This window comes from Talpa europaea, assembly GCF_964194135.1.
Source record: "Talpa europaea genome assembly, chromosome: 4".
NCBI lineage: Eukaryota > Metazoa > Chordata > Mammalia > Eulipotyphla > Talpidae > Talpa > Talpa europaea.
The window spans coordinates 128,821,294-128,835,036 of record NC_140070.1 but is presented as its reverse complement, the minus strand read 5'-3'; the positions used below and the strand labels follow the sequence as shown (position 1 = coordinate 128,835,036).

At 33.4% G+C, this 13,743-nt stretch overlaps 1 protein-coding gene across 4 annotated transcripts in view; it reads right to left on the bottom strand.

Annotated features, from left to right (window-relative positions):
* Positions 1–13,743, bottom strand: part of USP25 (ubiquitin specific peptidase 25) — a gene marked incomplete at both ends in the record, with an annotated part of 108,903 nt that overhangs the window by 30,237 nt on the left and 64,923 nt on the right. For 3 of the 4 annotated variants that reach the window (XM_084232510.1, XM_084232511.1, XM_084232512.1), the window contains 7 exons: positions 1,112–1,340; positions 2,106–2,176; positions 3,218–3,444; positions 4,074–4,235; positions 6,615–6,710; positions 7,101–7,228; positions 10,556–10,704. In XM_084232510.1, the coding sequence (XP_084088636.1) occupies positions 1,112–1,340; positions 2,106–2,176; positions 3,218–3,444; positions 4,074–4,235; positions 6,615–6,710; positions 7,101–7,228; positions 10,556–10,704 (1,062 nt within the window). Of the gene's footprint in view, positions 1–1,111; positions 1,341–2,105; positions 2,177–3,217; positions 3,445–4,073; positions 4,236–6,614; positions 6,711–7,100; positions 7,229–10,555; positions 10,705–13,743 lie in introns of those variants that run through there. The other variant, XM_084232513.1, reaches the window with a different exon arrangement.

Here is a 13,743-nt window from a genome sequence, read left to right as displayed (position 1 = left end):
ACTAATGTAAAATTAAGAATTAAGGGAAAAATACAAAGCTCAAAATAAAATACACTTCAAACAGATTTAAAACTATGAATTATAAACATTTACCAAATCAATATTACCAAAAAAACTCAAATTCTCAGAAAAACAATGATGCAAACATTTAATAATCCATTATAATGTTTTCAGCTTTAATTTTTAATGTGAAAAGTAAAAATGAAACAAGATATAATGTCAAAATTACTTGTGACTCAAACATTAACACAGTACCATTATTTTCTACTAAGAAAATACCAAATATTTGATAAATAATGAAGCAGAACTTACCACAAAATGAGAATAACCCAAAACCTTGTTAAGCTCAAAAAAGTAGAATGAATTTATAAAACAAGACTTTTAGAAAATTAAATGGAATTTAAAGTAGTTTACCTCTACTATTCACACAAAAAATAAAGTTTAGCTTTCAGCCATAAGTGAACAGTCTAAGCTAATATGGCTGAATGGTTTAACACAACAGTTGTTTTTATCAGTTTCAAAAAACTTTAGTAAGTTTTCTATATACAAAGCCTAATTTCAAATACAGAAATAAGAATAACAACACATAAAATGGCATGGTCTCTGGCTTTGAGTAGATCAGAGTAAAGTTGGAAAGACAAGTCAACACACAACACATTACCAGCAAAGGGATATGCCAGGAGAACATTTTCTGTTAGGTCAAGAAACACTTGGCAGAGGACATAACACGTAAATTGAACTTGACAGATGAACAGAAAGCAGGCAAAAGAAGAGAGAAATAAGAACATTGCTAACAAAAAATAAAAAGCATAACATGGGTATTTAAGTGTGTAAAATGGTTTGTTGTGAGTAGAGTACACAAGAAGTTCAAGTAAAATATATAAGGGCTGAAATGGACTGCGGTGATAAATGAAGCTGCAGAGACAGTGAAAGACCAGCAAATGATGGCCTTATATGTTAGTCTAAGGAGCTTGTGTGACATAGACATGAAAGAAGATTTCAGCATACAGCAGTGGATCAGATTTATATTTTATAATCATTACTAAATAGCTGATAAATGGTTCTTAGTCCTGGTCACAAAACATCCCAATTCCAGCTTTCATATTCTTACCTTGTATTAAGAATTGTGCCTTATCATTTATATACATTAAACAGTATGCACTGGCATTTCGATAACCACCAAAAGAGTCCCTCACTAGCTCTTCCCATGATGATTTTGTCACAGCAATATCATTGTACTTCATCCACCTGTTTTCACGATGATCAAAAATGTATGCCCAGTAGTGTCCAGCATTAGCTTGACCTTCATGAACTAAAACAGCATGTAAGCGATAAGGAACCTAAATATGAAAAAAAGAAGAGTTAAACTGCAGTTGCACAGTCCAGTACACTACATTCCCTGAAACCCAAAGTCTAGCTGGAAGATACCATGGACCGCATGCTTTTAAACAAGAGAAAATTGCCAAGAATTAAAATTTTGAAAAAATTAAACTATATATAGTTTAAATAAAATAAGGGAATGAAGGGAAGATAAGTAACCTAGAGATACATAAAGCAGACAAGTGTGTAAATTAGAGGATGATTTCCAAAACTTTGAAAATGTGTTATGTATAAATTCAGTGGCCTATTCATTCTTTCAAAGAACTTATGAACCTATTTATATGCAGAACATGATTTGTCTGAATTTTTTATATAAATTGATGAGTTTAGTAAAATGTTTATATAATGTATATGTATGATATATGTGTATATAATGCATACCAGAAGTCAAAATGTAAATGAATTCTAGAAATTCTTCCAGAATCTTAATATCCTTAATATCTTTCAACAACCATGATTTATCATTAATATTTTAATACTTATATTAGAATATTTTAATTAATACTAATTTTAATTAGATTAAAAGTCTTTTAATAATCCTTAATTTTTTTTAAATATTAAGGTCTTAGGAAAAATTTTGATAAATTTTGTGGTAAAATACTAAAAAAGCATAAGCAGTAAGTACAGTTTAAGAATACAACACAATGTGGGAAGTATGAAATGAGACAAATGATATAATGATAAAATTCTTTATAATTTTATTTACTAGCTCAAAATTAACTTACCTGGATCATAGATTTGTCAGAGTACATTAGATCAATTGTTCGATGGATTCTAGATATGCTTTCTTGCAAATCTAAGGATAGAAGATGTCATTTAATGATTAACATTATATATGTTTCCACTGAGACTTCCACTGAGGTAGGGACTAAAGGTTTTTCTCCCAGTGTTAAAGGAATAAGAAAAATTTCCTGAAACAGTTTTTAAAAACATCACTATTAGTAGTTTATATAAAAGGAATATAAAGATACAGAAATGCATAATTGAAAACCAAAACAAATGTGATTCTCACCTAGAAAGTACACAGTCAATAAAGTTCATCTTTATTCAAATGTATAAAGGACGATATCAGGAAAAATTAAAGCTAAATCTCCTAACATAAACTCAATATGCCATGTTCAGTAGAGTTGAGTCTAACTCCTAGCATAATGTTTTAGAAATATGTAATTAATGTTTGTAATGGATTTAAATATATAAATTACCTTTATGTATGAGAAACACTACGAGAAATCTTTACAGTTATTAATGCTGATTATCAGTCACCATTATACACTATTTACACTCAACGCCAACACACACACACACACACACACACACACACACACACACGAGCATTGTTCCTATTTTTCTTATTTGGTTACATACCATTAAAACTCATTAAAAGTTAACACTGAGCTCACAGATCATATTTGCAACTCTCTGAGCAGACTAAAAATTAAAATTAATTTTTAAGCCTAAAGAAAATTTTTATCACACTAACTTCATTCGGTAAACATCAGGGGAAGTATATAATTGACATGTATAAAAATTGATGCTGTGTGATGTTTCACCAATGGCACAGCTGTGAAAACCAGTTAGATTTAAATTTAGAGCACTAAATTAAAAAGTCAGACCATCAGCTGTGTCATTAATCAGATAAGTAATCCTAGTGAAACCTTTTAGTTTTGGTGAAACTAATATTAAGAACACAAATCGACAAAGCTAGAACAGTTTAAAAATCCTTTCTGGAAAAAATAGCTTACAACGTATATGTATAAATCCAGAGGTTATTTCCCTATTCAATTATAACATTATTCACATCCATCCAAGGTGACAGAAGTGTTAGAAGTTTTTTTACCTCTTGTGTCATTTTCTATTTCAGTCCTCCAGCGATGTAAACAGCTTTCTAGTACAGAAAGTTCTTCCTCTGTTATGTGCCTTGGTGCTGGATGCATAGGTAAATCTGGAGGTATCCGAGACTGAGTGAATGGTTTGTGTACTACGGATCTTGATGAAATGGCAGTTACTGATACAGGTGATGTGCTTGGCAATTCTGTAGTAGGAGTTCCTTGTTGTTCTGTTGTGCTGTGGTTTTAAAAGACAAAATCTTTATTATTAAACTTTCTACACTGCAATTCTGGATAAAGATTGTGCCAAACATATATCATCCATCATTTTAAAAACAAAAGATCTTTAAAAGAGAGAAATATTTGGATTAATCTAATATCCTACTGAGAGTCTTAATATATCAGGACAACATTATTATAAGGGTAAAACTGTAGATTTATAGTAGAAATGGCTTAAACATACTTACCTAAAAAAATCAAAAGCAAAACCAACAAACTGCATGTGTAACGAAATTATAAAGATCGTCCCTGGCTAATATTTCCCAGCTTACATTACAGAAAAAATGTCTAATTTAACAGTATTATTCTCATGGATAAAGGCTGAAACATATAACATGCCAAAACAATCTAAAAAAGTATTCCAAAAAGAAAAAAAAAATGAAAATTTCACTCTATAATCAAAAAATTTATTAAACAATGATGAAAGAACCACCCAGGAAACACATAAGCTTCTAAGTGATTAACTTTTAAAGAGTTCACTAAAATAAATCCCAACACACATTTTATAAAACTTTTTAAAAGGCATCAATTACATTATTATGCAATATAGGCAACAAAGCTGTCTCCTGTAAGAAGAAAACTTTTTACCTTGTTGAAGTCTGTGATGGTATGGAACCACTAGGTGGAGAACTAGCATCAATATCATCAACAGGAGAAGTGCAAACAGGTTTACTTGAGGCAAATTCCAATGCATATTGTAGAACATCTACCAAGGGGAATCGTTTGGGACCCGAACCATAGCTTAAATATCTGTTGACCATAACATGTGTGAATGCTTTTTTTGTACATAAAGCATATTTCTTTTTTTTTTTCAATAATTGTTAGAAAACATGATAAAAAACACTTCAATAAATCTTCAACAATGAAGCTCCATTTGGTTTCAAATGAAGATGGTAAAAGTGAATACATATTCAAGAATTATTCTCCAAAGGAAGACAATCAAAGCTGATTAAGATTGAATATGTATAAACTCTTAATAAATTTTAAATGTTACTCTCAGTTGTATTCCAGTAGGAAAATGAAAACTGAAGTTACACCTCCTCCAGAGACTTTATTTTTAGCTCCGTCATCTGGTCTCATGATCAAGATGGTGGTTAATATTATATTATCCTCCTACCTCTGATTACTTTTCAATATGATTCTGAAATCTTTTAAGAATAAAGATTGTTGAAAAACTATATATTATTTTTGAATGAAAAATTCTAGACTTAGTTTTCAGATTAACACTAAGACATGGGAATAGATTAGACTAGACATGCAAACTACCATCTCTCAGGTTACATTTTAGCCTGTAGACAGAAAATTTGATAGTGTAGATTCTGGCTTCTCTGGAAACAATCTGAAGCTGTAGACAATACAGAGACCATTTTATGTGCTGCACCGCCCCACGAGCGTAAACTCGTGTAAACACTTCCTTGGAAGTGTCCTCTAGGGGCCCTTCTTTGCCAGCTTAAACTTCACTTGGTTCCGTTGTTTTTATATTTCAGGTATGACATATTTTTAACATGTTTAATATATTTAATTTACTATATTTTAATATATAAATTCAATTTTAGTTACCATTTAACATGTATCAGTTTGAAGTGGATAACATTGTATTTATAAAATACATTGTATTTATAAAATACCTTGTATTTATTGTGGAATGACAACCACAAAAAGACTAGGTAACATCTAACACCACATACACATAGTAGAAATGTTTTTCTTACGATGAGAAGATTTAAGATCTACTCTCTTACCCACTTTCAATTAAGCACAACAATATTACTAACTATAGTCACAAAGCTATACATACAGCCTCACTGCTTATTTATTTGGAAGTTTGTACCTTTAACTGTCTTCACCTGTTTTACCCATTTTGGCTGTTCAATTCAGGCAACTAGAAATCTGCTCTCACTTCCTTTCTTTATAAAACTTCATGAGTGCAGCACTACTTACAGTAAATAGGACATGGCAACAATGTAGGTGCCTACTGAAAGAGGATTAGATCAAGAAAATGTGGTCTATCTGTACAATGTAATGCAAATGAGCCATAAGATAAAAGGATGCCATTTACAGCCTAATGGAAGTTTGAGAGAATTATGTGTAGTAAGCAAGACAGAATGATAAAAACAAATATTGGATGTTTATGTAGCAATAAACATTTATTTATGTATGTATGTATTTATTTTGCATAGAAGAACTGGGGCAAATCAGAGGTATGGAGGGTGAGAGGAGACAGAATGGGGAGCAGAATACGCAGATTAAGGGAATCTGAGGGCGAGACAGGAGAGGTCTGCTATGCCATATGTGGGTTAGCTCCCTGGCTGGGGATCAAACTCAGGCCACAGTGGTGATAGTGCTGACTTAAAACCCTAGGCCACCAGGAAAGCCTAATAGATAATTTGACAAACCAAAATATTTACAAAAACTATCAAGCTATAATAAACAAAGTGAGACTCTGAGGCTAAGAGGTAGATGGGAATAAGAACTGGTCAAACTATAAGGCAAAAAAATAAAATGAAATGGGAAAAAAAGCTCCTTTAGTGTGTACTAGTGATTAACCATAAATCAAACCATTTATCCAACATTTTTAAAGGTTTCTAAGAGTTTTTGTTTAATTTTAGCCTCTTGGCAAAACTGCTGGACTCACTGAGTAGATTAAAAAAAAAATTCCTTTGTATCATAATTGCAATCTATTAAATCCTGTGACAAGTATACCAAGCATCCTCCATTATTTTGCCAAGGGAAAAAAAATGCTTCCATGAGGCCCGGGTAGGCATTTGAGACTGTACCCTCTCTGTGAAGAAAAGCTTAGTGATCCTTCTTTTTAATGGAACTCAACAGCAGTATTAAATCTCACAGAAGAAACCTTAATTACAGATTAAGATTATATCTAATTTTTAGCACCATGAGCATTACTTATCTACAGTGAAAAAATTTTATTTCAAATAATAAAATAATCTTCTAGTGCCAACTATGAATTTTTAAAATTTCTAACAAAACTCAAAACTATTCAAGCAAAATATCAACCCAGAATTGATTATCTACTCCTAGAACCATAAATCAAAGCAAATTTAAAGATCTAGTTACTCATTAAATACATGACATTTTATAATCATCTCAATTTCATAAATGTTAAAATACCTTTCTAGTCTTTGTTGCAATACTGTGAGGTAATCTTTAAGTCTCTTGATCTCTTCCCTCTTAATTCTTGTTATTTCTCTGTTTCTGTGCATGTATCTATCAATTAAATGAAAAACAGTAATCATTAATATCTTCAAATCTCATGAAGTAGATTCAATGTTAAGGCTAGCTTTGCCACAAGATGAATTCAAAATTCTCAGAATAAAACATCATATAATACAAAGCCAAATTTTTTATAGCTTGACAGAATTATAATATAAATACAAAGAGAATCCTAGTCTTTTTCTTCCTTATAACTTTACTCCCACTATCTATAATTCTCTAAATATTGGGAGAATTCCTTTTTCCTTCACAAATGGTATTACATACATTGGGGATAGAATAAAAATGAATTATATGGAAATTCAGCAAAATCTCTCTAAACACAGTAATTCACTTGATCACTAAATTATTTTAAAAATAAGTCATGTAGATATCAAAACATACCTGTCCAGATATAAAACTTGGGGAAATTCTAATTTGTTGTGAATTTTTTCTGGTCTTCCCAATGCCTGATTAAATTCAAATCTTGACAATTCAAATGTCAGCACGGGTGGTAGCTCAGTAAACCAATGCTAATAGAAAAGAAAACAACAAAAACCTTAAAAGCACCTATTTTCTTTCTGTGTTGCAATTTTAAGAAACGATGAAAGAGTTATACAATCTGAAGAAATCAGAAGCCACTGCCATTTTAGGCACAGGATATTAGCACTGATATTTTTATATGAATCATCACAATGCTGATGTCACAAATAAATAGGTAAGCAACAAAACAATTTATCCCTACAAGTTTTCACACTTTTTGAAAGTTACAGGAAAGGGAACAACAGACAGCCAGGAAAGAGAAAAACCTTCTAACTAACAATGTTCTTCTTAAAAGATAACCTTTACATTAGAATTTGAATCAAAAAGTGAAGACACTGATTAAAATCAAGGCTTGGCAACTCCAGCTTTATCTCTTCTGCACTATTTTAAATTATCACTACTAAGTACAGAACTTAATACAAGCGACCACACTGTCAAAGATGTTACAAAGTAAAATGTAGCACAAAAAAGAAAAAAAATACTTTTACAACATAAATGATCACACTAATAACTGGAAACTGGTAATTTCCATTTTTACATTTAATTTTCCTACTGGGATTTATACAATTTAAGAAAAAGATATGTTATATATACAGCTTTTACTTACAAATATATTTAAAAATCTTTTAAAATGATGAAGACTAAATGCCCTATTACCATGAACTCTGATAACCCTGCACAATTGAGCTTGAAATACAACAAACAGAATGTCAAAGTGATTTTCATAAAACAGATTGAAGTTTTAGATAAACATTAGAAAAAGAAAAATGAACAAACTTCTGACTCAATTACAGAAGTAAAAAATAATATAATGCTTCCAGTTTACTTAAGACATGCAATGTACCACTGCAAAAAGAAATTGCTGCATACTAATATTATACACTATATTCAAGTTCTACAAAATGCCACCACACAGCTATTCAATAAGCTATGAATGTACTAAATTAATTCCAAAAATCAAAGAAAGTAGGAGCAGTACATACCAGTAAAACTGAATTTGACTAGGTTATTAAAAGTTGTTACTTCTATAAATGAAGCTAATACAAATAAATGGTCATTCAAAAGTATTTCTCCCTACCCAAATGATAATGATTACTAGAATTGAGATTTCTTGAGTAGAACTTGGCTTATCTTTACTGAAAGTGAAATTTAAGAAATTCATTTTATGTAGCTAATACCTGAAATGGACCGGATAAAGGTATGAACGATCTAATAATGGATCTATGTTGTAACATTGTTGAGTCAAGTTTGCTTATTTGTTTTGTTCTCGCTACAGCACTGGCCAAGAATGTTTTTAACTAGTTCTAAATCACAGCAAAATGGGTGTGGGGAAATAACATACAACTGAAGGATATGATCCTGCAACTTTAAATCACATACAGTGTTGTAAACCAATGTTAGCACAATTAAAAAAAAAAAGTAAAAATAAAACATGGAATGAGCCTGCCAAAAAGAAAAAACAAACATATATGTATATATGTATAATATTACATATATATACGTACACATATTTATATACCCCATATTTATCACATAGAAGACTTTTGGTACCTCAGAATAATATTCTTAGCTCCACTTTATGATACTCCAACAAGTAGATTTGAAGAACTATTACACTCATATTTTATTGTAATACTTTATAAATGTCACCATTAAAATTAAATAATTATGTATTTTTATTCATGCTAACCTACATTGGCAACAGAAATGAAATGACCCAAATTGGAGGTATATGTCTCTGTAAATCATGAAAAGTCCAGAAAATTGTTTCCATCCCTTATGAAAGGATGTCTCTGCTGTGAACGCATTTCTTCTAAAAGCAGGGAAAGACTGACTGAAATACACTGCCTGCTGAGGGGAGTAGTGAGCAAAACAGGAGAGGTCTGCTGCGCCATGTGGGTCAGCTCCCTGGTCTGGGATTGAACTTGTGCTGCAGTGGTTGCCGGTAGCTTCATAGTGCTGAGATTTAATCCCTTGTGCCACCAAGGAGGACCCCTTAATGTTATTTTTTAAAAATATCTAGGTCTGTCAATAATTATATATTATTTAATTCTATATGCTGTCACTATACTATCCACTACAGAAATGTAGTAAATGTAGTAAATGACAGATGAAGATCGCTATCCTCTTGCACACAACTTACAAATAGACAAATATCGGGCCTCCCTGGTGGCATAAGTGGTTAAGTTGCAGCACTATGAAGCTATCTGAAGTTACTGCAGCACAGCACGAGTTCATCCTCGGCCAGGGAGGTAACCCACATAGCACAGCAGACCTCTCCTGACTCACCCACTGCTCCCCTCAGCAGTGTATTTCAGTCAATCCACCTGTTCAGTTCCCCACTCTGTCTCTGGTGAATCCTCTCACCCCCTGCACCTCTGGCCTGTACCCCAGTTCCTGTATGCATAAATAAATAAACCTTCAAAAAAAAACAAATAGGCAACTATCAATAATTGCTTAACAAAGACTATTTTTGGATGTATCCTTTGCTTTCTATTACAGTGACATTCTTAGATGGATGAATATAAGGATAGTTGGATGGAAACCCAGAGATGGAGACAAGGGTGAGTGGAGATAAGTAGGTTTATAAGGTATTTTTAAAATTGGGCATCCCTAGTGGTGCAAGGGGTTAAGATACAGCACTATGAAGCTATCCACAGCCACTGTATCATGAGTTCAATCCCTGACCAGAGAGCTGCCCCACATGGCAAGGCAGACCTCTCCTGTCTCAGCCGCTGCTCCCCTCAGCAGTGTATTTCAGTCAATCCGCCTGTTCTGTTTCCTACTCTGTCTCTAGTGAATCTTCTCACACACACACACCCCTGGTCTGTATCTCAGTTCTTGTATGCATAAATAAATCTTTTAAAAAAAAAGATATTTTTAAAATTATTTTTATTGAAAAAGCAAGTTCTTTCACCTGCTCTTCCGTGCAATCACAAAGCAATTTATACAAAAAGGAGCCTGAAGCTATTTAGGCCCTGACAATTCCACCCTAATACCAGTGTTTTTCTTCTTTCACGACTAGCATGTTACAGTGACTGAAAAGTCTAAAAAGACTGAACAATGTACTAAAGGAAAACTTTAACAAAATGTTTGGAGATAATCTGTTAAGTCTAGAATTTAACAAAGATTATAGACCATACTGACTGTGCTGGTTTCCTAAATATGTCTAAATGACCATAATTAAATGCAAACACATTTTCTGGGCACTATCTCAATTATTAGGTAGCTGTATAAATTAGAGCCTTGAAGTGTGCTTTACAGCACTGCAGAAAAGGCCTGGGGGGAAAGAGGAATAATGATGATGCTAAACTCACCTCTTGGCCTGATTTTCCTGAATTCTCTGAATGGAGAGATTCAATTTCTCCTTCAATCATAGCAGCTTCTAGGCACTCATGTAGATCTTTGAATCCATTGACCTGAAGAGGGTACTGACCAAACATTTCAGTATTTTCAAACTTTTTACCTATAGGAGGGGGGGAAAGTTCCTTTAGTAATCTACTGATAGCAAATGTATATACCAATATCTCCTGAACCTGGTAACTATTACCCTAACTGGTAATGTTCAGAGTATTGAACTCTGAACTACAATTTTTCTGTCGGCTGTGTGTGTGTGTGTTTGTGCATTTATTCTTTCAAAAAATACCTTCTAAAGGCAAGATACTATGCTAAACAATGAGAATATATACAGTAGTGAAGAAAAAAAAGCTGAGGAAACTTGTAGCCTTTTTTAGAAGATATTACACATTCACTGCACATAAAGTTATGGCCAAATAAATGTTTACTAAGTGTTATAAATGATGTGATGAGACAGAGTATAAAAAGTGGAGGTTACCCAGTCTTAGAGGTTGAAAACATCCATCGCAATTGACTTTGACATTGAGCCTTGAATGGTGAACACATGTAAGCTACATTAGTGGGGGTGGGAGGCAGGAAAGGGTGGGAGAGGCAGCACTGCGGACCTTGGCCAAGTATCAGCACATGCAAAGCCAGGTGCTAAGAATGTGGCCTGTTTGAGGAACTCAGGGAAGGACACTATAGCTTGGGGAAGCAGCAAAGAATAGATGACAGTGAAATCTCAGGCAGGGAGCAGAAATCTACAAAAACTTGTGGTCCATGTTAAGATTTGTTTATTAAGTATATTCCGAGTATAATGAAAAATCACTGCAGAGTTAAATACAGGAATAATATGGTCAGTTTTATGTCTCTGAAACAACCTTACAGCTTCTGTGATAAGTGGGTGGTAAGGTGGTAAATTGTTAAACCACTGCAGAGTCCACCTAATAATAAAGGTAATGACAAGTGGGATGTTAACAATGAAAGCATACAAAAATAGGTGATGTTACACACACACACACACACACACACACACTACACAAAAGAGAAAGGACCAATAAGACTTGACTGACTCACAGACAGACTGGTGGATAGGATTAAGAAAGCTATCAAAGATGACACTGGCTTCTAACAAACAGTTGGATTAATTTTTATGTACTACAGAATAGCAGGAATTTTTTTTCTTCATTTCAACGTAACAGTGAGAGTCATTGATTTAAAATGGCCCATGGGATTGCAAGTTGAGAAGAAAGTTGTATATGAGTCTGTAAGATAAACCTTCTGGTCTGAAGCTAGTTATTAGAGAATTGCTATTTGATAGCAGAAATCAAGGGAGTGAATGAGATTGCCTAGGGATTAGCAGACAAAATAAGCAAGAAGACCTAAGCTCAGTACTAAGATTTTTTAATTTTATATGAACGAGAAGAAACTATAAATATATTAAGAAGTAACCGCATAGGTATAAAAAATGGCACATGCCATAGAAGTCAAAGAAGCATTTTTAAGAATAGCAAGATGGAGGAGGAGGAAGAAGCGAGTCAACAGCATGAGCAATTGGTAAGAGTTCAGTATGAGAATGGAAGGGAACCCAAAATACTTGAACTCTAGTAGGAATCAACAGCCTTTAAAAATCCCTTCAATAAGAAGTGTAGGTAGAAGCAAAAAGTGGGGTGGACTAAAATAAATGGGAAGCAGCAGGTGAAAAAAATACCTCTCTTTAAAGGGAATCAACTCTGAATAAGATTAACTGGAAAAGAATATGTGTTAAAGATTTATTTATTTATGCATAAAGAGCTGGGGTGTAGGCCAGTGGGGGGGGGTTGTGAAAAGATTCACCAGAGACAAAGTGGGGAGCAGAACAGGCACACTAACTGAAATACACTGCTAAGGGAAGCAGCAGGTGAGACAAGAGGGGTCTGCTGCACCATGTGGGTTAGCTCCCAGGCCAGGGATCAACCTCATGCTGCACTGGCTGGCAATAGCTTCGTAGTGCTGTGACTTAACCCCTTGCGCCACCAGGGAGGCCCAAAAATAGATTTGTTTTTATTGCTGTGAGACCATCTCTGAATACTGACAAGACTGAAGATACAGGAAAAAAGCAAAATCATGGATAAAGTTCTGAGTGAAAACATGAAGAGATGAGATCTGAGCACATATAGAGTAGTTTGTTTTCATATAAAGCTGAATAATTTATTATCTAAAAGGAAAACTGTAAGAACGTGGTAGGGGTAGGAATGCATCTAGATTATAGAGCCTGAGGTTTTAGATACAAATATCTGTATTTGAGGAAGTCATGTTAAGAAAACACAAAATCAGATGTAGGGCCTTAGGCCCATGGTTAGGTTCATTCATTTCATGGCAAAACCATGAACCCTGAGGTAATATCTTTCTCAGAGAATGAAGAGGCAAAAAAATTATATTTGAAATGAGTAGAAAAGATCGAAAGTGCTATTACAGAAAATAGGAGAGAGAACAGTGATTAAACAAAAATGCATGACTACCAGACAGGGTAACACGATTGGGACACTAAGCTTAGTGTCACTATAAATTCATGATCTGTTACAGTTAGCCCATTTTGTGTGACTTTCCCCAGGAACATTCAGATCCCCAGTACAAGCAGAGTGGAGAAGAGTAATTTCATGAGGTTTAGAAAACAGCCTTGGTGGAAGTGCTATATTTATAAGAGTCATCATAATGAACAAGGAAGAAAGCGAAGAAAAGGTTTGAGAGGAACAAAATGGAGGGGTCAATGAACAAAAAGTTTTGGAAAAGCGGAGGAACTTTTGCAATGGGAGTACTTTGATAACAAAGTCACCCCCAACTGAGAGTCACTGGTGATTAGAAAACAATAAGATATATGTAAAAGTGATTAAATGCTCTAAAGTCACTTTCTTTTACCAAAGTAAACATACAGTTCATGTTGAAATGTATTAAAATCCTATTTATGCAGCACAATAGCTTTGAAACAATTTACACATATAAGTACTTCAACACTAAGTGTTTTAATAACAATCATTTTTAAGAATCAAGATAATATAGGCAGAAATGTTCATGAAGGGCATTACAAATAGTGCCCAGTCACAATATGATTAGAGCTAATCTAATGCTTCAGATACAGTGTTCCATTCAAATAAAAATCAGTATGATAGTATGGATATCCCAAATTGAA